Source organism: Fonsecaea erecta, assembly GCF_001651985.1.
Source record: "Fonsecaea erecta strain CBS 125763 chromosome Unknown Scaff2, whole genome shotgun sequence".
Lineage (NCBI taxonomy): Eukaryota > Fungi > Ascomycota > Eurotiomycetes > Chaetothyriales > Herpotrichiellaceae > Fonsecaea > Fonsecaea erecta.
In genome coordinates this window covers 2463278-2487062 of record NW_017387245.1, presented here as the reverse complement: position 1 = coordinate 2487062, position 23785 = coordinate 2463278, and the positions used below count along the sequence as shown (strand labels likewise).

At 52.9% G+C, this 23785-nt stretch overlaps 7 protein-coding genes across 7 annotated transcripts; 3 read left to right on the top strand and 4 right to left on the bottom strand.

Annotated features, from left to right (window-relative positions):
- Positions 1–3102: 3102 nt before the first annotated feature.
- AYL99_02658 (hypothetical protein) lies at positions 3103–3310 on the bottom strand (the record flags this gene model as incomplete). Its single annotated transcript, XM_018834174.1, has 2 exons — positions 3103–3134; positions 3190–3310. 2 exons carry the CDS (start codon positions 3308–3310, stop codon positions 3103–3105), a joined length of 153 nt encoding a protein of 50 aa, XP_018696798.1.
- A 217-nt stretch (positions 3311–3527) lies between these two features.
- AYL99_02657 (hypothetical protein) lies at positions 3528–5383 on the top strand (the record flags this gene model as incomplete). Its single annotated transcript, XM_018834173.1, has 6 exons — positions 3528–3712; positions 3828–4213; positions 4270–4340; positions 4403–4618; positions 4696–5049; positions 5129–5383. 6 exons carry the CDS (start codon positions 3528–3530, stop codon positions 5381–5383), a joined length of 1467 nt encoding a protein of 488 aa, XP_018696797.1.
- Positions 5384–5859: 476 nt separating this feature from the next.
- Positions 5860–8073, bottom strand: AYL99_02656 (hypothetical protein; the record flags this gene model as incomplete). The annotated part of the gene is made up of 1 exon (XM_018834172.1): positions 5860–8073. The coding sequence occupies one exon, from the start codon at positions 8071–8073 to the stop codon at positions 5860–5862; it is 2214 nt and encodes a 737-aa protein (XP_018696796.1).
- Positions 8074–8860: 787 nt separating this feature from the next.
- AYL99_02655 (hypothetical protein) lies at positions 8861–10074 on the top strand (the record flags this gene model as incomplete). The annotated part of the gene is made up of 3 exons (XM_018834171.1): positions 8861–9297; positions 9386–9742; positions 9915–10074. The coding sequence occupies 3 exons, from the start codon at positions 8861–8863 to the stop codon at positions 10072–10074; spliced, it is 954 nt and encodes a 317-aa protein (XP_018696795.1).
- A 501-nt stretch (positions 10075–10575) lies between these two features.
- On the bottom strand, positions 10576–16006 carry AYL99_02654 (hypothetical protein; the record flags this gene model as incomplete). The annotated part of the gene is made up of 3 exons (XM_018834170.1): positions 10576–12113; positions 13086–14462; positions 14512–16006. 3 exons carry the CDS (start codon positions 16004–16006, stop codon positions 10576–10578), a joined length of 4410 nt encoding a protein of 1469 aa, XP_018696794.1.
- Positions 16007–17006: 1000 nt separating this feature from the next.
- Positions 17007–18803, bottom strand: AYL99_02653 (hypothetical protein; the record flags this gene model as incomplete). The annotated part of the gene is made up of 1 exon (XM_018834169.1): positions 17007–18803. The coding sequence occupies one exon, from the start codon at positions 18801–18803 to the stop codon at positions 17007–17009; it is 1797 nt and encodes a 598-aa protein (XP_018696793.1).
- Positions 18804–19456: 653 nt separating this feature from the next.
- Positions 19457–23149, top strand: AYL99_02652 (hypothetical protein; the record flags this gene model as incomplete). The annotated part of the gene is made up of 2 exons (XM_018834168.1): positions 19457–19790; positions 19896–23149. 2 exons carry the CDS (start codon positions 19457–19459, stop codon positions 23147–23149), a joined length of 3588 nt encoding a protein of 1195 aa, XP_018696792.1.
- Between the last annotated feature and the right edge of the window lie 636 nt (positions 23150–23785).

The following is a 23785-nucleotide window of genomic DNA, read 5'->3' as shown; positions in this document are numbered from 1 at the left end:
ATCAGAAGTTGCAAAAGGAGTTTTTCGTCCTAGAAGCGAGCAACACAGGTCTGCTGACAGAATTGGCAGAGGCGGCAAAGAGGCCTTCTTATACAAGACCCGATAGTATTGTGAGGCTGGAAGAGAGGGGTCTAAAGGATCAGGGCAGGTCAAATTCTAGGTCAGCTGAAGGCAGTGCCTGCCTATGCTGCAGGTAACCATGCTTCCGCCTTCTCAGTCACTGCTTTCGGAGCATAAAGGGAAGATGCGTCTCCTCTCTTCCATATGACATGTAGCTGTGACACCATTCCCCCTAGGGTTGCCGGCAGAACTGGATATTCCGGCTGAACGATCGCGTAGACATGGTTGGGATCGGGCGAAGTGAGGCTAACTCCGTCAACGAATGTGGCCGACCACTTTGATCCTGCAAGGCAGTGCTCCAAGGTGTCCTTTTGTCACGACGCGGCCGTGAGCCTGTCTCTGTCCCTTTCCGAGAAGCAAAGCCATGTTTGTCTCTGATGCATCGAGGTGAGGCTGACGGTCAGCGTCAAGTGATGGGCACTAACCAGTCCCTTCGGTTGGAAGGATGCAGCGACCCAAAACGTGGCCGATTTCCTTGGTCAACCAACTTCACATGGCCGGTAGATAGCTGCTCCATCGGTTCTCTGCAGATCTGGACAGCATGCATCTGGTGTTAGTTTACCATATACTAAGCCGTCAGCCACCGAAGTGGGAAGTTGAGCGAAATTGTAGAGGATAGAAGAGATGAGGTGGAAGAGATACAGGGAGACATGAGAAGGCAGCTACAGAGTCCCGGGAGCCGGTTGAAGCCAATCAGGCTAGTGGGCTAAGTAACCAGGCTAGTGTAACCAGGCTCACTAGGCTAAGCTTGCTCAAGCACTTGGCTGGGCGGGGCACCCGTATGAGTTGGGCAAGGCCTAGTGCCCCGAACCTACCTACCAACTACCACCTAGCTAGTCCCCGGTTATACCTAGATCCCTGACTGGACGCCTACGAGGGTACCTACGAGCAGGGGCGCATGTGACCTGCCACCCCCCGCCAACCAAACAGGGTCCGACCTCAGCAATCCTTGTGCTTTCAAGCATCTCTGAACCTCTTCCGTCGTGGTGTCAGCATTCAACACCATCAGAATATGTTGATCTGGCCTCACAAGAAGCCCTCCTCCTACATCCAGCTTGGCCGCCGTCAGCCACTTCTGTCCTGCCTCGCCAACAGCCTCAAAGTCGCAACCAACTCGGCGGCAGGTCTTCACGCCAGAAACATTGAGATCTGCCAACAGCGTGAATCTGTCAAGATCACACAGATCCAAGGTACTGTAGCGGCGGGCTTCGAGATCTGCAGGTGAGAACTCATCGACATATGAGACATCAACCGCCTTCAGCCTGTTGTGTGGCAGGTGGATCCACCTTATCCAATGCAGCATGCCGACCCTCTCCCTCACAATCGGACGAAGGTCAGCATTGAGATGAATAGTCATCGTCGTTCCATCTAGATTTTCAGTCTTGTCCGGTATTGGACCCCTTATATGGGCTTACATGAATCCTCGCCGTGACTCTTGATTCCCAAGCAGCCGCGATACTTTGCTCCGTACGGCGTCGCAAGCAATAAGGTACTTCGAACGGAACGAATCTGGAACCGATGCCCCGTGGTACGCTCTTCCACGATGGTGATAACTCCATCCGAGTCCTTAACATGAGCATCGCTGCATCGGGGCGGCTTTACGACGCTACTTACATCTTCCAGTGACACAAACGAAATGCCTTACGAAGAACTACATTCGAGTCTTTGGCAAGGACCTCCGTGATAAAATCTTCGAAGACGGGCTGTGGAATGTTATGAATCACCCTCGCTTGTCAGTCGGAGCCAGCACACGCTACCATTCCGATTCACAACTTAACTCTGGAGTGTGGGACAGCACTTCAACATCCATACGCTCGTAAGGAAGTACACCCACTCGTTGACCACTTAGGTTTGTGAGAAAGTTGACCTAGAATGCATCGCGCCTCCTCGTGCCGAGCTGTCGCAGCCTGCTCACGTCCAAATTGAATTGTCTGTATATTTCCAGCGACCTGGGCAACAGTGCATGTGCCTTCGCGGTGTCGAGTCTTTCGGGATATCTTTTTGCGATAAGGCGTTTCAATTCTCACGGCCAACAGTCACTTTTGTCGATATGACACCGGAGACTCGCCTCCAAGCCGAGATAAGAGATGTGCTTGCAGGACTCCTGCAGGTCCTCCACCGATAATCAGCAACGGGACATCTACACAAGGTGAGTCTCGCTGAACCCGGTTTTAAGTTGAACGGGGTATTGCTCATCACTGTGATCAGACAGAGAGAGTCCCATACTCAAGTTCAAGGGAGCGGGGAATCGAGGAGGAAAACCAGGAACACCCGATGTTGTATATCTATCTCCGAAAGGCCATAGGCCGAGTGTATAAATACGGTACTGCCAAATAGAAAATGCCGTTGATTAAAGTCAAGTCGTGGGCCCCGCCGCGGGGAAGGGGGGGAAGTATCATTGTGGCGATTTGTGGTGGAAAAGTGGGAATAACTTCCAGCCAAAAGAAGGGCTGAAGTCGTATCGGAAAGTCTGACCTTTATGACATATGAAGACAAAAAGGCATGCGAATTCGATGCGAGGCTTTGAATGTCGAATACGCCACCCCTTATTCCCTTTTCAAACCCTCAGCTTTTCGCTTGTGTTGTTCACCGTCAAATCTCGTGTCCGTTCGATATCTATATGCTGCATTTGTGAGCAGGTGCAAGCCCCCAGTTGATTGTTTCGTGACTGCTTCATGCCAGATTCATAGTTATTTGTATCTGGACGGGACATGACATGGCTGACCAACCAGCCAGGCCATGTTTCGTGACTTGGATCAGTGCCACATCACATCACGGATAGAAATGACACCTGATGTCCCCATGCGGCGGGGTTTCTTTGAAATGATTGCAAGGTTGCGGTTTTTGGGATTGTCCAGCTTCCTCAAGAGAGAGAACAGGATCAGACAAGAAGTATATAGTCTTTTCTGACCTCTTTTCCCCCTTCTCTCTCTTTGAACGGTCCGGGAATCTAGCTGCCGAGGAGGGAGATCATTGGATCCACTACAATGTCGGCATCCGGGATCGGGCGTAACCTAGTCCGTATCAGGAATGGTACACGAAACACTAGCCCTTTGCAACCCCGCATACTCTTGAACTGTGTCCAATCGACATAGAGAACGTCTGCGGGGTCTGCATAATCGCGCATAACTTGCACAATTTGAATCTCCAAGCGAGCCTCGGGCGGCTTCGCATCTGCCCATTTGTCCATTTGTCCAAAGCTTGAGTGGTTGTATTGCGCTAGTTCCAATTCTTTTACCCGTGGGCTTTCTTTCCTCGGTTGCGTCCCCAGCCGCCAGCGTGTCTCTTCTTGTCGCCGATGGCATGGCTTGACGGTCGGTTCTTCCAAAACCTATATCAGACCAGATCAGCCCGCGCTCGAATACACACTGATCAACAACGACGACGCATGCAGCGATAACAACAACATGGCGGCTGAGGAGACCAAGAAGGAGGGGATCGTCGAGGAGGAGGCGGCCATTCCGGTTCCGGCACGTGAGAATGACTTTGTCGTCGGTTGGGACGGGGACGACGACCCTGCGAACCCGATGAACTGGCCGGCCCGGCGCAAGGCGATCAATATCGCTCTGCTCTCCTGCTTGACGTTTGTCACGTATGTTATTGTCAAAACACTGCCCAAATGACATGACGAACCCAGGAGCCCCCTTCCCCAAGATCAAACCATTTAGGTTTATGTGCTGATACCAAGACTTATTCTTTCTCTCCAGCCCGCTCGCGTCATCCATGTTCGCGCCGGGAATCCCCAAGGTGATGGCCGATTTCGACAGCACGAGCGTGATCCTCGCCTCGTTCGTCGTGTCGGTGTACCTGATCGGCTACGCGTTCGGCCCGCTGGTGTGCGCGCCCATGTCGGAGATCTACGGGCGCTGGCCGGTCTACCAGATCACGAATGTCCTGTTCATCGTCTTCACCGTCGCGTGCGCCGTGGCGCCGTCGCTGGACAGTCTCATCGGGTTCCGGTTTCTGGCTGGGTCGGCGGGGTCGGCGCCCCTGGTTCTAGGCGGGGGAAGCGTGGCCGATCTGTACACCCGCGAGGAAAGGGGTTCGAAGATGGCCATCTTCGCGATGGGGCCGTTGATTGGGCCTGTGGCGGGTACGTTGACCCTCCCTAAGGACACTGCGATAGTACATGTGCTGACTCTAGATCAGGACCAGTGGCAGGGGCCTTCCTCTCGCAGAATGTCGGGTGGCGATGGGTCTTCTGGGTCATCAGCATTGCGGTAGGTCAATGCTCGTCAGGGTTCCTGTGGTTGAGTGCTTTGCAGCTGACACGGAGCGTCAGGCTGGAGTGGTCACGGTGCTGTGTTTCCTCTTCATGAAAGAGTCTTACGCCCCTGTGCTCCTCGAGAGAAAAGCTGCCAAACTCCGCAAGTCGACCGGCAATGCACAGTACCGATCGAAGATGTCGACGGCGGACTCTCCTCGCACGGCGCTCGTAAAGGCTCTAATCCGCCCGACCAAGATGTTCCTCATGTCTCCCATCGTCTTCATCTTTGTCGTATGTCGTGCCATTCGTTCTTCCCGACTGTTTCTTGTCTCTTCTAACCGTTCGTCCAATGGTGTTCTCCGATATAGGTCTACGTCTCCATCATCTACGGCTACCTCTACCTGATCTTCACCACCATCACCGAGATCTACGAGAGCATATACGGCTTCTCCACGGGTCTCGCCGGCCTGTCTTACCTGGGCATCGGCGTCGGCATGTTCACCGGGCTGGCCCTGTTCGGCGCCACCAGCGACAAGCGGATCCAGGCGAAGAAAGCCAAGGGCGACATCTCCCCCGAAGTCCGGCTGGAAGGCCTGATCCCGGCCGCATTCTGTATCCCCATCGGGCTGTTCTGGTACGGCTGGTCGACGGAGAAGCAGATCCACTGGATCATGCCCATCATTGGCACGGGCTGGGTGGGACTGGGGCTGATGGGCATTTTTGTGAGGATAAATTGACACTTCTGCTTGTGACGATGGGTATTCCAAGTATTCCATGCTGACAAAATCTTGTGTTATATAGATGGCTGTCCAAACCTATCTCGTCGACTGCTATCCTCTCTTCGCCGCCAGCGTCACCGCTGCAAACACGGTCGTCCGTTCATTGACGGGAGCCTTCCTCCCGCTGGCGGGACGACCCTTGTACTCGGGTCTCGGACTGGGCTGGGGGAACAGCTTGCTCGGATTCATTGCGCTGGCCATGGTGCCGTTACCATTTGTTTTCATAAAATACGGCGCCCGGCTCAGAACGCACCCGCGGTTCCAAGTGAGCTTCTGATTCTACAAAGTCAACATGATTGCCCATTTGCCTCCGGTACGATAGAAGGGTGATACCGGCTCCCGGGGGAACAACTGTTGGAAAGAGCTCGAAGTCACATTTGGTGCTGCAGATTGAGGACGATACCAGCCCACGATGGCATTTTCTCCAGACAAGGACGTTTAGCCATCTCGACCCTGGAGCCAATGCCAAAGCCAGATCTTGGCGCTCGGATTTCATTGAGCTGAAAAGCTCGTGACCATTCTTGGAGAAATTGCATCGGAGCTCTGAAAATGTATATATCGCTGAACCAAAGAGCGGTGAACGGGTTGGCCCTGTGGAAAACGAATCTCATATTCGAGCTTGAACAGGTACTTTCTGAAGATGATGATGCAGTATCAGAGACCCAAGCCGTGGCAAAATAGACTGCCATGTAATTTCTCCTCTCTCTTCAGTCCCTGGTAGTCCAATTGTCCAATCATCTCCACCTGTGAGTATCAGCAGATGCATAAAGTCTTCGCGACACACTTGACCAGGTTGGCATTAGACGGTGGTTTTGACTCCCACGACACTCGGTTGGCCGACTCATCAACAACGACGATGGCTCGTGTGACAAACGTACATGCTGGCACTCGATTGTCATCATCGTGTTCGATAGTGTCTACGTTTTTTTCTTCACGTCTGAGCACGATAGCGACGCCAGGAAGGATCTCGCCACTCGGCTGCTCGCGGATGGCGATCATATCGCCCCAGACGCCATCCACTGACCCGTGGTCGTGACTTTCAAGGTATTGCGGCTTCTCTTCATTGAAGACACGGAGCCCTCGCTTCTTGGTGGTGTCGAGCAGGCGGAGGGCCTTGCTCCTCGCAAGGTCGAATTTTGTGTCAGACTCCAAGACGAGAAACTCCCCAACAAGGCCATTTTCCGTAATTCGTCCGTAGCTGCTCCCCAAATCGATCAATCCTGTCCCGTGCATGAGCGTCCTTGGCGCCCATCCGAACCCATGAGCGGTCAGTCTCGGTGCACCGGAGAAGATCAAGCCGCATGGCACGGTGCCCAGGGCTTTCCAAAACGCCATCATTCTCGCTTCGCCTGAATGCGGCATGATGACCCCCAAATCGATGTGGAAGAGTGGAGCAATGGCCAGTGTCTCGTCATCGAGTCGGCTCGTGGTCCGGTAGCACATCAGCCGCTGAATATGATTGATATGAGCGGGTTTGGTAGCAAAGCGGTCGCGGCTGAAGCCTGATACCTCCATGATCAGGGCGGCTGGGATAGGACCTGTGAAGCCAGAGACGAAGATATCCGAAAGCAAATGAGACATTGGCAAGAAAGCGTCTCGCAAGAGGAAGACAAGGTTAGACGCGAGAATGCCTTCTTTAAGGGTCCAAAGACGGCGAAGCCAGACAGATGACAGGATGCGAAGGGCTATCTCTTCGGTAGCGCTTGAGCGGCTGCACTGACGAAGACCATAGTCGAGGACGAGCGTCGTGTCAGCTTTGGAATAGGTCGCACTCATGAGCTGGATTGCAGTGTTGCGCATTATCGGTTCCTGTGGGACGCATAGTCCGTCGATCCAGAAGAGGGTCGAGCCGGAAATTACATGACACAGATGTGCAAGTTGTACCACTTGACATCTCGGCAGTCCTTTCTCTGTCGTACTGCCGAGTCCATCTGACCAAACATGAGAGATCACCACATATTCCATGTCTGGTTTGTATTGCTTCACGCTCAGCTCGCCCCTTTCTCCGTCCACCAGTATGGCCTCTCCATCCAATACAGGAAAAGTCCCAGACTGCAGAATGTCGAAGATATCTTGTCGAGGAGGGAGCACATGTTCGCATGAACATTCTTGCTCCACATGCTGAGGCCGGTAGGTGGATAAGTCGACATTGTATGCGACGCACTGCGACTTGGTGCAGTGAGTATGACTCACGTGAGGCTGCTCCAATGGGCGAAGAAGGGTCGCATACATTGCAGCTGAATGACCGTATCTCCTTATCAGTAATCTTGAGCTCGATGGACACCATCCGCTCCCTTGCAGCCGATTTTCGATCTCGCCTCCAGGATCCAAGTCCATCTGATGGTTGACAAAGCCATTCGCTAAATATGCTTGAGGCACGGCTTTGGTCAGTAGCTCCGTCAGTAGGACTGCATTACGGACAATCGCATTAAAAACGCTGGACAGAGGAGGGCTGTTGTAGGCAGGGATTCTAAACTTCAGCTCGACTTCAAGATACAATGTCCAGTCGCGGGCACCCACCACCGAGCGGCGGAAAGAGTCGGAGAGACTCGTCTGCCTGTCTTCTGGAAGGTCCATAAATTCACCGTGCCATTGTTGATAGAATGTGCGTAAATGCTGGGTATTAAGGACTCTGCGATGACTTTTACCTGTGGTCTGCACGTCTTCGGATGATGTGAGAAAAGAAGAGCTGGTAAAGTGATGCTGAAAAGCGCCTTCAAGCACACCAAAGAACAGCCAGCTTTGTAGCATCGCAAGAATGCTTGAAACACAACCGGCACTTTGCACGGCGACATCCTGACGGAGGGCTCTCAATCGATCAGCAGTCCAGCCTCGGAGGAGGGGATAATCCTCAAAAGACACCACGGGGAATGTCTGGCTGCTATCGTGATCAAAATCAAGCCATTGACTTTCAGGGATCGATGGCCGAAATCTGTCGAGCTCTGTGGGACTGATAAGATGCTCCATGGCGTATCTGCGCGGAATCCATTGACCTCAACCAATTCTTGAAGTTTGTACTAAGTTCGGATGATGCAGCCGTGGTTACCATTGCTAGACGGTTCGCGAAGAACAGGTCTATCACCCATTGAGACTTGCTAGGCGGAGCGTGGTAGTTTGGGAGACGTATGTGTCTCGACGGGGGTAAGCTTAGGCATCTTAGGCTGCCAAGATGCCAAGCCGCTAGTGTTATAGTGTTCTTGGCATAAAATCCACCGAGAAGGGGTGCAAGGCAATGTCTATTTACACCCTCATACGACCTCAGTCAACGAGTGTTGCAGCAGCTGCAAAAACCTTCATGGAGATGGAATCTCGTGCAATAAAGGCAGACAATCGTTCAGCTCGTGCTAAGCACTAGAAACTACGCCATCTTCCCAGCACGCTAGTTCCGATCTCGCACGGGTCCGACCCCGGTTACTCCATTACTTGTCGCGAGCTTTGAACTTCGTCGTGCAGAACGACACTAGATGTCAAAATGACGGCGTTGGAAGCTTTGTCTTACTTCCCTCGAGATGAGCAACAACCGTGAAGCTTACAAAGTACTATTCAGGACATAGGGCAGAACATGAGCTCGTGATTACTAACCGTGGCCGCGGCGTTTCGGTCCAGTAGTAGTCGGATTACTTCCACCCCTGACTTATCGACGCGATGATATATCTACACGGTACTCCGTATAAGCGAGAAGATCTCGAACCCCAAGGCTCGCAATAGCTTTCTCCCAAACTCTACAGATTCTTTGCTTCAACCGTCGACCACGATGCAGGCACCACCGAGCTCCACGGTACATATACCGGAAACGTACACGACCCCGGCCGACAGCCATCTGCGGGTGACCAACCACCCCGAATCTGCGCCCGGCGTGACGCCCATCGTCATCGTGAGCCTGAACCGGCCGGAGAAGCTCAACTCGTTCACGGGCGAGATGATCGTGGGGCTGGAGTCCTTTTTCCGCGTCATTGATCGGGACAGTCGCGTCAAGGTGGTGATCCTGACGGGCGTGGGCAGGGCCTTCAGCGCCGGTATCGACTTAAATCTCGACGCCAGCCCGCCTCAGGATATTCCCGTCACGGACATCCGGGACACGGGCGGACGGCTCGCCCTGGCCATGTACAATTGCAGCAAGACCGTGATCGTGGCGTACAATGGGCTTGCGGTAGGCATTGGGATGACATCCACCCTTGCAGCAGGCATTAGGTAATGCATTCCCTTTTCACATCTATTCCTCTCAGCAGACACACCAGGTGTCTTTAATCCGAGACACTGAACAATTATTCGTTCACAGGATCGCAAGTCCCAAATCACGCTTCGGCTTCCCCTTCTCCCGCATCGGCCTCACCATGGAATCAGCGAGTTCCTTCTTCCTGCCGCGCATGGTGGGCTACAGCCGGGCGACGTACCTCCTGACCACGGGGGCGACGTACCCGGCTGACTCCAAGGCGCTGGACGGCGTCTTCTCTGAGCTGGTGCCCGAACCCCAGGACGTGCTCCCGCGCGCCGTGCAGCTGGCCGAAGAACTCGTCACCCGCGTCAGCACCACCGCCATTCACCTCAACCGCCAGCTCATCTGGCGTAATCCTGGCTCGGCCGAGGCCGCGCACCTGGTCGACAGTCCGCTGCTGGCGCACCAGTTCGCTTCCAGGTGAGTTTTGAGGCGAGTGAACGGGGGCCTGGGTAGAGCAAAGCACGCGAGCAAGCGAGCATGGATCTATCTATTTCCCCAGTACCTATACCTGTTCCTCTCCTTCCCTCCTTCCCCGCTCTCCTTCTTTTGAGAAGCCATCTAACTGATTCGCCTCCCGTCCGCGACACAGAGACCACGCCGAAGCCAAACGCGCCTTCTTCGCAGGAGACAAACCCAACTTCCAGGACCAGCTGGACAAGAACCCGCCCGTCACATATCCCTGGTGGACGGAGCTGGCCGTGGATCCGAAGCCCGCCGTGACGCACGCGGCGGCCAAATCCAAACTGTGAAGCGGAGGAAGAAGCCCGACGGACCTGTTTTCTGCCGACAGACAGCAGCGACGAAGCTACAGGCAGCTGCATCATTTTTCTTTTCTGCTGTGGCTGGGTGGAGGGGAATCGGCGGCGACGATGACCATGACGGCGACGATGACCATGACGACGACGACCACCCATGTCATCATACCTACACGCATATACAGGCCAGCCAGTGAGTTGGATATTTTCACGCTGGCGGTTCTAAAGCAACATCCTGTCCGGTTGTTCTCGCACGAATCAGTTCTGGAATCCATTATAGCGACCTTAACACCTCTTTGCATGTCGGGCGCAAGCTTTTTGACGGCGATGCTCTAGAAAGCAGGGAGCTAGAAAAGACAAACAAGGGTTTTCTCGACAATATTATCTATGTCTATTGCGTTGATTGTCTGTTCACTAAAATGCAGTATCTATGCTGCCGATACTACGTATTTCCTCACTGGCCCTTCACTGGCTCTCATCGGTCTCTTTCTCTTTTCAATTGTTGCGAATCTTTCTCATTGCCATAAGAAACTTGTCCTCCATTGTAAGTTCTTTTTCTGGTTCAACTGGAGTTGACTCTTGCGTGACATTTCTCACCTCCAACGACATCTCCAGCTTTTTTCCAATGTCCACTTCTCTAGCCAACTCGTCCAAATTAACTGTCTCGCTCTTCACCCTTATAAGTGGATTCGGCGGACCTCTCCTCATCGCTGCCAGAAATCTTTCTTCGGGGGACAACTCCGCCACAGCTGCAGCACTGGCAGTGTTTGCTTCCAAGAAGGGTTGCTCAACCGACTGCAAAGCTACCTTTAGGCTTCCCCGATCAGGATGTTTCAACTTTCGAGGTTTCGGGGATCTGGACTGCATGGTCCGCAAGAACTGCTGCTCAAACAGGTGCTTCCCAGATTCACGGAAGATTTCATCGGCTGACAGTTGAGCCTGCTTCTCACAATTGGGGCAGCCGTTAGAGAAAGTCTTTGCCGAATAGGGGTGGGATCGACCACAGGTGGCCAGAAATCCAAGTTCATGATGCCCCCACAGGTTTTCGACCTGCCTTATGTAGTTGTTCCTGATCTTCGGGATTGACGGTGCCTGCGACCCATCTTGGTGTCCGAAGGCTGCGGCCATATTCTGTGCAGTCACCATTAAAAGAGCACACGTCCCCGGGGACCGGCGGCCGATCGCGCTGACGGCGTCCAAGCCAGCTTTGACTGTTTCCGCGTTCATGCCCACTACGTTGTCATTGACAGGATAGCCAAGCCCAGAGAGCTGAATTCTTGTTGACTTTGCAAAGAGCATGAACTGGAGCTGTTGCAGCCTGATCTCAGCTTCAATAGACGGGTTGGTATCAATAGAGGTCTTGTCCAATGCTCCTTGACAATACTCTATGCACGAAATCGATTCCTTGTAAACGAACTGGATCATCTTGAGGGCCAGGCGTTGCACTCCGAAGGAATGGTCCTTCAGAGGAAGAAGCTGATTTGCAATTTCCAGGGCATCAGCGAGACGCACACTGACAACCCTGTATTCTAATATGTCAAGGTGAAGATGGAAACTCGGGTTATGCGACGGGATGACGTTTGGAAACACCTGATGTAATGCTGCAATGCTGCTCTGAAATCGATCCACGACTTCGCTCCTGAAATTAATAATCTGTTTCTGGAGATCAAGTATCTCTTGATTTCGACCAAGAACGATGGTAGCATTCGATTTAGCTGCCAGAGGGTTTGGTCGGATCTCTTCGAGGCATAGTTTGAACGTCTGCTCCAACCGTTTCGCCTGGACGTCGATTGCTGCCGCAAAGGCAGCTAATTTGCGACCCATTTTCGCGAGAAGAAGGTCAAAAGTGCTCTCGAAGTCGATCAGCTTCGAGTGGAGTCGGTACCGGCGAGTGCCTTGCATGGAGGCCCCGCACAGGCATTTTGGTATATTGAGATCTTGTGGTCTCACATCTGAGTTGATTGCTGAAATAATCCCCTGGGTATTGACGTTGTAAATGCCAAGGAGATTGAGGACGTCTAGCTGAGCGATCTCTGTCATGTGTCCACATTCGGGGGAGTACAGGACATTGGGGCCTCTTTCCCCAGTGAGGCATTCTGGGCAGAGCCTCGAGGGAGGGCACACCTCACCATGAAGTGATGGGCAGTCGTGACCACATGCTAGGGTCTGAGGGCAGGGCCTGCAGCAAGGTAATGAAGGGTTCGGCAGGCAACAAAGGATGTCCGACGATTCTTCGTGCTCACAGCCAGCAACGGTTTGCTTGACGCAAGGATCACAGATGTCTTGACACCGACCCCTACAAGGACCATGCGCACACTGGTCCAGGCAGGGTTCAACACATGAGGTTGGACATGCTTTTCCGACATGACAAGTCTCCTTGCAAAGATGGCCACATGCTTTCAGTTGATTGCACATCTGCGCACAGGAGTCATGCTTCCCTGGATTTTTGTCGTTGCAAACCCCGCATTTCCCACCGCAAAGATGGCCGCAAAGGAGTGTCTTGCCGCATGGTTGTTGGCATATGCCCTTGTCGTCGGGATTCTCACCACACAAGGTACTTAGAGAATGGCCACAGCTGAGGACTTTCGTCGCTATGACCACCTCACACTTGAACGTGTCTCCTGAGCAGAGCGTCTTTCCGCGGTGTCCGCAATCGAGGGTAACTTCGTCGATGGTAGTCTGACATTTTCCACATTTCTGATAGCACAGCTTCTCACATGTGTGTCCGCACGGTTGGAAGACCTTCGTACATTTCTCCTGACAGGTTAGGCGGGAATGGAGCTGGGGCGGGTGACATTTCTCTTGGCAGAGATGGCCGCAGGGCAAAATCGTCCCGCAAGTCGTTGAACATTCTGGGACGTATTGAAAGTCTTCTGGTTGCTCGACAAGGTGGCGATGGTCAGGGTGCACATGACATTGAGTCATAATTGAACCTCCAATCTTCCCATTGAAAGCGTTGATAACGTTTCTCCACATTGGTACTTGAGATAGAGTCTGGGAATTACCCACAATATAAAAGCCGTTACGTGCCCTGCTGCAGGCAACATTGATGCGATTCAAAGTCTTCAAGAACCCAGCGCTCCCTCCACTTCGGACCGTGCTGAGGATGATGACCTTTGCCTCTTCACCCTGGAAGTTGTCGACTGTAGCGATCCTGAGCATGTCGGAGATCGCAACTTCGTCTTTGGTAGTCCTGCCTTCATCTCCAAGGCCAAGGACCTCCTCACCAAGCAGTGCTTCTCGGTCGTTTTCAGAGAGCCATATGTCACATGTTGCGGCCAGCCGCCCGTAGAGTTTCAATAGCTGGCCAGCGTATGGAGTCAAGACTGCAATCTCTCCTTGTGAGTACGCACCACTGCGAAGCAGGTACTGGACAAGGGAGGCGACCATCTCGACCTCATGGAGATTGGCATGCGACTTTAGATCATCCGATCCAAGTTCGGGAACTCGATGGTCCCACCAAAAGATTCTATGTGTAATGCCATGAGTTGGCGAGCGTTGGAGCGTAGACTCGTGGTCCTTGAGATAGGGATAGGTCAGGCGAGTGATATTTGCAATGTCAGGATGCATGCGGCGTTGAACACTCAAGTGGCTTGACGGCATTATCGGCGCAGCTATGTCATGAGGAAACATCAGTCGCTCCAGCAACGACTCATCCAAGCGATATTGACGCCCGACCGACATCTCGAGACTTAGAGACTGTTCATTTGTTTCAGGTCGCAGCTGTTGAGGATCGCCAATAAAAACTGCATGTTGAAGTGTAGGGAGCAAAGTGCAGAGTGCATGTGCTTCCATAACCTCCGCGGCCTCCTCACAAATGAGGATCTCAAGATCCAGTGATCGCAGAACCTCCCAGCGGGCTGCGCATGCGGTTGTGGTCATAGCGATGATATTTTGAGACGACATGATCTGCGCGTCGCGCGCCTCGTGGATTGTCTTGATTTTCTCCATGTACACTTGCAAGTCAGAGTAGAGTGAAACCATCTTGGTTGCAAACTTTTCTCCGTCTACCTCCGCCTCCCAATGGCGAAGCATAAATTGACGTTCAGATAGAGGCAGGTTCCATACGCTAGACTCCCCAGCGTTTGCACTTTGGAGTTCAGCATGGTAAGATATGTCGAGAAGGATTTCATCGACATTTTCTTGGGTCGGTTTTGCACCGTCTTTTGAGGTTTGGGCCAGCCTACAAGCCAGTTCTAGATGTAATTCCCGTATGGTCTTTAGGTCTCCGCCGCCTGACCAGTATTCGAAAGTAAAGGACTGCGCAAGCGAGACATTGGGGTTGGTCATGAATTGGGAATGGACATCGGGGTATTTGTTGCGTAGAATATCCTCGACATAGTGCCATGGAGGGTTGCCAGTATGAGTCTGGCAAGAAAGCGCTGTTCTCACTTAGTTCTGTTCGAGAGGACATGTGGGAGATGACTATACCTTTGCACAATAAATCCAGTTCTGCGAGGAGCAGCTTCTTTTGGAGATCATGAGCATACAGCCTGTGGCTATCCGCCTTCTTCATTCGCGTCTTTCGTCTCATGTTGCGGAGATTGATTGCATCTGTCCAGTCTGCCTTGCTGCCAGAACCGATTCGGAGCAGATTGGAGACACCAGCATCTCGTAGATCGGCGAGAAAGCTGTCAAGGGCGTGATTCGTCAGACAAACCAGTAGGATAGGCTTCTGTGAGTGCCGGGATTCGAGAAGAGTCTTGGCTAGCTGGACACCCAGAAAGGTCTTGCCGCATCCAGGCGGACCTTGTGTGCAAGCAAACTCCCGCAGGAGGCTGTCTCTGAAAGCCACCGCTTGACCTTCGTCCAGAGTGGTTTCGCGGTTGAGGACATCGAGAGTCGAGGGACGTGATAAATCTGCTACAGATGCAGACGCAATCCGGCATGTCGGTGGAACAAGCTTCGTGAGGTTGTATTCGAAACCCGATGAGAGTGCGTAGGCAGGTGGGGGGCATGGAAGCTGAGAGGGCAATCCAGTGATCGAGTGCAGTTTTTCAGCTCCCAATACCTCACTGATATCCTTCTTAGGTGCAACGTAGCGCTGAAAAGCGAAATCTGCTTCTCTCATCTCTTGCAGCCGCCTCAGGCAGTTGTAGAACCCGGCGAAGAGAACCTTCGGGAATTCTATAAGGTAGAGTTCACTTCCTGTGCAAAGGCCCAATGTGTGGCGGCAGAGTTGCAGGACTTCACCGTGGGTGGTTGTAGGGAGGAAAGAGAGCTGGACTGCTGCTCGAGTCCCCCCTCCATCAAAGCTGTTCATAGAGAATGTGCTTTGAGCGAGATGAACCTCCATGAAGTAGACAGACAGTGTCATGGTAGCATGATTCAGTTGGAGCAACGCGACAAGCATGCCTTTTTGAAATCGGCCAGAGTCATACAACCTCTGAGCCCTCATGAATGGCGGACAGTCGTAACTGACGCGGACAAGCATCGTCTTTTGTTCATGTGAAAGCAGCTCTTCGATTTTGACGTTGCGATACAAGAAATAACGGTTGCCGGCTTCGGTCTCGTGGCGGACGTGGGCTTCAGGATTTGTGCGGCTGCCGAGAAAGGCAACTTGTGAGGCTGAATAGCATACGTCACGGATGCTCTCAATGCTGTCATATCGCAGTTGTCTGAAAAGCGTATCCAGAAGCCTGGCAGGCCCGTTGTCTAAGAAGTGCTCTTCATGGAGATCTTTTTTCGGCATGTACGTCGGTCGATGGACGGCCAGGATTTCATCAGCAGTTGGGAGAATCTTGATCTTTCTGTAGTTTTCATGGTCGTTATCGTGGCGAGGACCAAACACTGAGAGGTTTCCCGGACCATCATCGGTGAAAGGAAGGCTGGGGCGCGGCTCAGGAGATAGAACGTTTATCGACTCGTAGTTCAAGCCTTGTCCGGCCGTCAAGGCGGATATGTAAGGCCTCATGATCGCCACCATGGTGGAGCTGGGAGGAGATGAGTACAATGCCACTGAATCATGAATAAAATCGATAGAAAGATCACAGCATCTCTCTGTTCTCGTGAAAGGGAAGATCTTGTGCGAGCGCAATTGAGGGATTTGGGTCTTGGCGCAGTTGAACTGCTCTCAAATTGGCAACTCCGGAAAACCCCAGAAGGCTCAGTGAGTCACTTAGAATCATCGACGTGGCTGGGGTGGGGGGGCAGTCACCTGGGATAGAAGGTGAGGCAAGAAGCCAGTGACATTCCCCCACGGCAGTGACAGTGGCAGTGGCAGGAGCGCAGCCAGCACGGTCTGTTTGCAAGACACAAGACAACGGGGTTTCCACCTTGAGACAAAGAGCTCTGCGTCAATGAACCCAACCTATGTCTTGGTCTACTGCCTGATACCCTCCATGTACGTGACGGGGATTACTCTCGATACTGTGGCTTGTCATCTTCTCAAACAGATCGTCCCAGTCGTCACAGCCAAACAGCATCAACCAAAGGAAATCAGCACACGGTACCTCTTCCAACTCCAGAGAAATTTGTTAACATGATGTGTGGTCTTATGCCCAAAAGATACTGTGTTGTGATGGAGCGAGCCTCGTTCTCAAGCCCCCTGTAATGGGACTCGACGGTCGTGAGTTGATCGCCGCATCTCTGGGGACTCCAGGCATCGGCATCCACATCACATTTCTGTCATAGTGGAAGTTTCTCTTGAAAGGTCAAATACAAGATGATCTTTCGTGCAGTCGATCATGACCAGCGGGAGGAAGAGGAGGCAAGCAATGGATACAATACTAAGGAGAGATTGATGCCGCATTGGAACTCGGGACAAACGTCGAGATAGGAAGGCAACTGAAGCGAAGTACGGATAAGCTATCCGACGCCTTGATTCGGCAATGATTAGGCAGTGGGACAGTGGGGCGCGAAGCATTCGAGACGAAGTAATAATGAACCATCGAAATCTCCTCAACAGAGCCTGTGCACTGCTAGTATCAGTATACCGTCGAAGAGACATTACCCGACCCGCTGAACAGCTTCCCGGGCATTCCTTGCACCCAATGACTAAAGGTTTTGCTCTCTTTGCCCTCCAGCAACACATGCAAATCCTCGCTCTCTGGAGGCAATTGGACTCCATTTCCAGGCTTGGGATACAGTGCGGCGTGCTCGTCAAAGTATCCATCGTAGCCTTCATCTAGCTCGTTATCGTCGCCCGCGTCGTTGTCCCCAAACGAAGGCACCTTCGTGACCGGTGTTACATAGGTAGAAGTGAACTGCGCCTGCGGCATCACCACTGGCGGGGGCGGCGGCGGTGCTGCTCTTTGGAACAAAGGTAGGTCCGGTGCCAGGTCTGAGGCCTGTAGAACCAGCGACACAAGATCATCTCTGGAAAGAGTTTTGAGATAGGCTTCCTTCTGCTCGGGCCGGAGGAAACGACCTCCAACCCGTGGCCCTGTAAATGTGGGTTTCTGCTCAACGACAGGAGGTGCCACGACGGCGAGTTGGGCGCCAGCTTTCCCATTTGCCTTCTTGTCCTTCTTCTTGCCGTGCAGAATTCGGTCACATTCCGAGCAGAACCACTCGGCTTTCGAGTCACTAACCGTTTGTGAAGAGATCTGGGGTTCATGGCAGCGCTGATGCCAGCACTTGTTGCATGCATCACAGAAGACAATCACATTTCCTGGAGGGCCGTGTCCACGCAAACAGTGCTCACAAAGCGCAAACTGCTCACGTCCGCGGTAGACTCTGCGTTTGATCTTTGGGTGAGTTTTTATGGACGCAGGGGAATTTGACATTGTGTTGGCGGTAGAATTGTTGCGTGATGGTTTCCTTGATGGGCTCGCATGGACAGGAGTACCCTCGCTAAGGGACACAGGCTTCTGTATTTGCCTCCCGGATCGAGTGTGCCCAGAAGGGTTGTATTCTTCCGAGCTCTCTCGAGACGGAGTGGCCGTTGATGCCGAAGTCGACGCGCGCTGATTGGACTCTGAAGTTCTGGAAGCACCACTCTTTCTTTTCTTGCTAGGAGGCATAGAGTAGTTAGAAGGCTGATCTATGGCGTTCGCGGGTACCACTTGGGGTGAAGTCTGGTCGTCGCCCGGAGCCTGGATGTTGCTCGGCTCCCGTTTGATGTCCGGTTTGTCTCCAGTCAGCCCCTTATCAGGGACCACTGGACTGTTGGAAGGAACATCTTGCTTATTTCTTCCTGAGACACTACTTTCAGCAACTTTTGTTGAGGGTGGATTTCCATCACTGGCAATACTGGGTGCCACAACCTCGCCCACGGTAGTGGTTGTGTCTTTGTCGATTTTGTCGGTGTTAGTAACAGGAGAGGGAGTTTGCGCCTTATCTGCATTCGAACATGGTATGGAATATAGAAATTCAAGATCGCTATCGGTGTCCATATCCTCCTGCCCGGCCCTGAAACCTGTGAAAAGCCCGGACTTGCGAGCTTTAGCAGGGGGCATGGTTATGTTGATGGGTGGAGGTGGAGTGTGACCGTGTGGTAGGATGTCTGGGAATGACCCCCGGCGTGGCCCCGAGCGTGGATAAGATGTTGGACCGAAGTCCACTTGTGGTGGGCGATGAGGACCCAACAACTCGACGTGGTTGTTCAGGCCGTCGGATGTAACACTAAAATTGAGGACGGGAATAGCAGGAGGTATATTGTAGTGAGAAGATGGCATCGAGAATTGTTTGTGGTGATCATTGTCACTGTTCTGAATGACATGACTTCTGAGATCGTTCGAGGCTTCGGAAGGAGCCAAGGAGCTTCTTGGTGGGGAGGCCATGCCAGCTGAGGTCACCCTTTGTCCCTAGGCGAACGGTTGGTGGTGGGTTTTGATTGGAAGAAAGCAGCATCCCGTCGTCAAGAATACACCAGTTCCATGATCGATAGTGTGTCTATATCAGCGACGGAGGCGAGGTTGCTTAGCTTCAGTCTTCGCTTCGTTGGTGTCAAGAGTGTGCAATTCGAGAAGCAGGCGACGGGGTTGAGATGAAGTCGCAGAATTGGAATCCACACGTGATTTTCACGGCTAGGTACACGTGATCTGGATTATTTTGTCATCCTCCCCACCTCATTTCCAGCCTGCGCCAAACTTCCCAACTCCCTCCGTCATTTAACGCACAAGTCGCGCATCCTGCTGCCATACTTCGCATGATCCACGACTTCCTCGACCTATCATCGACTCAATGCGATCCTTGATCTACCTGAAGGTTTTCGAGCGAAATCCGCTGTATCGCTCTACGCACAAACTACTCAAGACCATGTGGGAGAATAAAGACTGAGCAGCTTCATCATCATCTTTCCTTCTGTGTCATTTTCCCCCGTTATATCTCATCTCCTTTTACGCAGTACACCAAGCCCTTGTCTTGCTCGCCACGTTTCTCAAGGCACGAGAAGCCTTGAGTGTTGCCCATCTCGTTCCTCTTTTCCTCAGCCATGGCCTACACATCCACGTTCCTAGTGTCAAACATCCACTGCCCGTCGTGCGTGTCCTATGTCCAAGATACTCTCCAGGGAATTCCAGGAATCCAGTCCATCCAAGTCTCTCTCATCGACCAACTCATTCGTGTCAAACATGCACAGGATTCGACCCGAGAAGTCATTGTCCGTGAGCTAATCAAGGCAGCTTTCGACGTCCAGCATGTCACAACTACCCGACCCGACGGTATCAAATCTCACGACTCCGATGTGTCACCAAGTCCCACCAACGCCCGGCTCTCGCGGTCCCGCTGGCTCATGTCTCGCGCTCAACGCAAGCATATTGAAAATTGTAAGGCATGTCAACGCGAAAAAGGCCAGACACCAAGGCCAAAACTTACATGGCCTTCTCTCACACGATTGCGCCGACAAGCCCGCCCCAGACAGACCCCTACAGACGAGGAGGCCGCGGTTTCGGATGACACACTGGCTGGAGACAAGGTGTCGAATAAAGACCTCGATGGCACAACAGAAAAGAGTACACCTTCCCACTATGTTGCTGCTGTGTCGATCGGTGGCATGACTTGCGCGTCTTGCACAAGCTCGATCACAAAAGGGCTCGACAACCTAGACTTTGTGGATTCGACAAATGTTAATCTAATGACGAACAACGCAAGAGTGGTTTATCATGGCCCCAAGAGCAACTCGGACAAACTTGTGGAGGCCATTGAAGAATTGGGCTACGAGGCTGTCGTTGATAATGTGCAACCGTTGGCGCAAGAGAAGGCTCCGTCAGATGGTGGCGATGAGGATCTGAAGGTCACGCTCAGTATTGAGGGAATGACCTGTGGAAGTTGCGTTGGCGCGATCACCCGAGGGCTCGAGGAGCTTCCGTTCATCCAAGATACCAACATCGACTTGGTCGGGAACCGCGGGCTTGTGATCTTCCACGGAAAGCAGAATCTCGAAGCAATACTGGAGAAGATCGACGACTTGGGCTACGAAGCGACCGTTATCAAACTGGAGAGCACCGCCAAATCAGCTCCGGTCCGGAAAGAAGAACGGACAGTACAGCTGAGGATCGACGGCATGTACTGTGAGCACTGTCCCGAGAATGTCAGGACGGCTATCCAATCTGCATTGTCACCTGCCCACGGATCGACGTTTACCATAACTCAACTACCGACCTTAAAAGATCCCATCCTTACCGTTACCTACCGCCCTTCTCCTCAGCTCAACATACGCAGCTTCATCGCCGTTGTCGATGCTTCACACGAAGCTCTGAAGGCAAGTGTCTACCACCCACCAACGCTGGAAGAGCGGTCACGACGGTTACAGCGAAAGGAAATGAAGCATATTCTTGGCCGGCTCCTGTTTACTGGCATCGTTGCTATTCCGACGTTCATCATCGGTGTGGTGTACATGAGCTTGGTGCCCGGATCCAATGCGACGAGGCGATGGTGGGAACAGCCCATCCTCGCGGGACAAGCTATGCGAATGGAGTGGGCACTGTTCTTCATGACCACACCGGTTATGGTTTTCGGCACTGATCTCTTCCATGTCCGCGCATATAAGGAGATTAAAGCGATGTGGAGGCCTAACAGCAAAATCCCGATTCTGCGTCGGTTTTACCGGTTTGGCAGCATGAATCTGTTGATCAGTGCTGGCGCGTCGGTGGCATATTTCTCCTCGTTGGCCGTCCTGGTTATGGATGCGACATCTAATTCGACAGACATGAGGCATCGTCAGTCATCAGACACATATTTCGATACCGTGACATTCCTCACCTTCTTCATCCTCATTGGACGCTTCCTGGAGGCGTACAGCAAGACGAAGACCGGTGACGCTGTGGCGATGCTCAGCAACCTCCGGCCTTCAACAGCTCTCCTTGTCACAGATGGTGCGAGCGGGAAAGCGTCTGGCGGCACCGAAACCATCCCCGTTGATCAGCTGGAGACAGGTGATCTCGTTCAGATCCCTCACGGAACATCACCGCCCACCGACGGCGTCATTGATAATCAAGGCACATTTCTGTTCGATGAGAGCTCTCTTACCGGAGAATCGAGGCCGGTCATGAAAACCTATGGCGATGAGGTTTTTACCGGGTCTGTGAACGTGTCCGACCCTGTCCGAATCAGAGTAACTGGTGTCGGGGGGACATCCATGTTGGACCGCATTGTCAATGTTGTTCGTGAAGGCCAGGCGAAAAGAGCTCCGATCGAGCGCATTGCAGACATTCTCACGGGGTACTTCGTCCCGGTCATCACCCTCATTGCTATCACCACTTGGGTGATCTGGATGGGCCTGGGCTTATCCGGAACTCTACCTCGCGCATGGCTTGACGTCAGTCGGGGAGGATGGCCATTCTGGTCTCTTGAGTTCGCGATTGCCGTCTTCGTGGTCGCCTGCCCCTGTGGCATAGGTCTCGCTGCACCTACGGCACTCTTTGTGGGAGGCGGGTTGGCCGCGAAAAACGGGGTCCTTGTCCAAGGAGGTGGCGAGGCGTTTCAGGAAGCGTCGAAATTGGACGCTATTGTGTTTGACAAGACAGGCACACTGACTGAGGGGCACATGCGAGTCACCGACTTTGAATTGATCCGGAGCAGTCAGGGCTGTAGTCCGACACTTGACGATAGCGCCATCCTGGCGTCGTCCCGTATGTTGGAAGAGTCAAGCACGCATCCGATCGCCAAAGCTATTGCAACCTACTGTGCGGAGAATTCGACCAATGTTTCCATTGAGCAGGAGGAGGTCAAAGAGGTGCCTGGGCAGGGCATGACCGGCAGATTCCTGGTCAGAGGCAATTTGTCTGCATTGCGATACGAGATCGCTCTTGGAAACGAGAGACTTTTGCAGAGCATTTCTCTGCCGGACAGCCAGACGTCAGGTTTCTCAACAAAGGAGGCCGAGGCTAAGGTCACGTCCAAAGGAGAGGACTTTTACCTCAATCCCATACTCACGAAGCACCAGTCCCTCGGTCATTCCACCGCCATTTTTGCTGTCCGGGAGATAACAGAAGATGCTGAGAAAGCCAAGTCGCTGTCGTCTTACCGGGCTTTGGCTGTCTTTGCCATCGCCGACCCGATCCGCTCTGAGGCACCCGAAGTGCTCGAATCTCTCCACAGCGCAGGACTCGACGTCCACATGTGCACGGGAGACAACCAAACCACGGCCCTGGCTATTGCTACCCAGCTGGGAATCCCTGCCAGCAATGTGCGTGCCGGTGTCCTCCCACAAGATAAAGCCAGCTACATCCGCGAACTGCAAGGCTTATCCTCCGACGAGCCCTCAGGCCTTCAGGGTAGTCGCAAGATCATTGCGTTCGTGGGGGACGGCACGAATGACACTCCTGCTCTCTCTGCTGCCGATGTCTCGATCGCACTCTCCTCCGGCTCCGACGTGGCCATGACCACCTCATCGTTCATCCTGCTCAATGCCGACCTCAACACGATACTTACCCTGGTCAGACTTGCCAAACGGGTGTTTTTACGCGTGAAATTGAACTTTGCCTGGGCAGCGGTGTACAACCTGTGCTTGGTTCCCGTTGCAGCGGGGGTATTCTTTGCTGTCGGAGCGAACGATCAACACGCTGGGTGGAGATTGAATCCGGTTTGGGCAAGTATCGCCATGGCGGCGAGTAGTGTCAGTGTGGTGATGAGCAGTCTGGCGCTGAGGTTGCCGGAGATTGATTTCAGCAGATGGAGGAGGTGATTGATAGATGTAGGACTGTGGGAAGCTTTTCCACCCATAGACTTGTCAGTGGTCACTGGCATGATCTTGGATCCCCCGCACCCGGCTCTGTTTGTATAGCGGATGATGGATGACTATTGCCGAGGCTCTCTCCAAAAAACCAACAAGACCAACACCAACTATATCGCCGAACAACCCAGTCCGACGGGCCGGTTGACTTTTCTTTCTTTCTCCCCCTGCCTGCTTTTCCTCGCCGAATACTCGGCCAACTACTTATTCCGTCACCCGCCTCCTAGGCACAGTCCAGGGGACAGTAGACGTCGGGCTTTTGCTTTTCTGTCGTGGATTCACCTTCCGTTCGTTTTTGACTTCTCATTCTCTTTTACGTTTCGTTCTATGAGGCGGGTGAAGAAGAGTGGAGGCTGGAACAGAGACAGACATACCTTCATATACAACAACGTCACCACAGAAGGCACGAGACACAATACGATATACGATATACATAGATTGAACCAGGTCGGATTATTCTGATTGAACGAATCTGACTGTTGGGCCAGTCTCACGACGAGACTACCCTTCATATTCAACTATACGTCTTACCTCCTTCTCGACAGGACCAGGCGGTCAAGACAGCGTCGGAAGAGAAAAACACCTCGC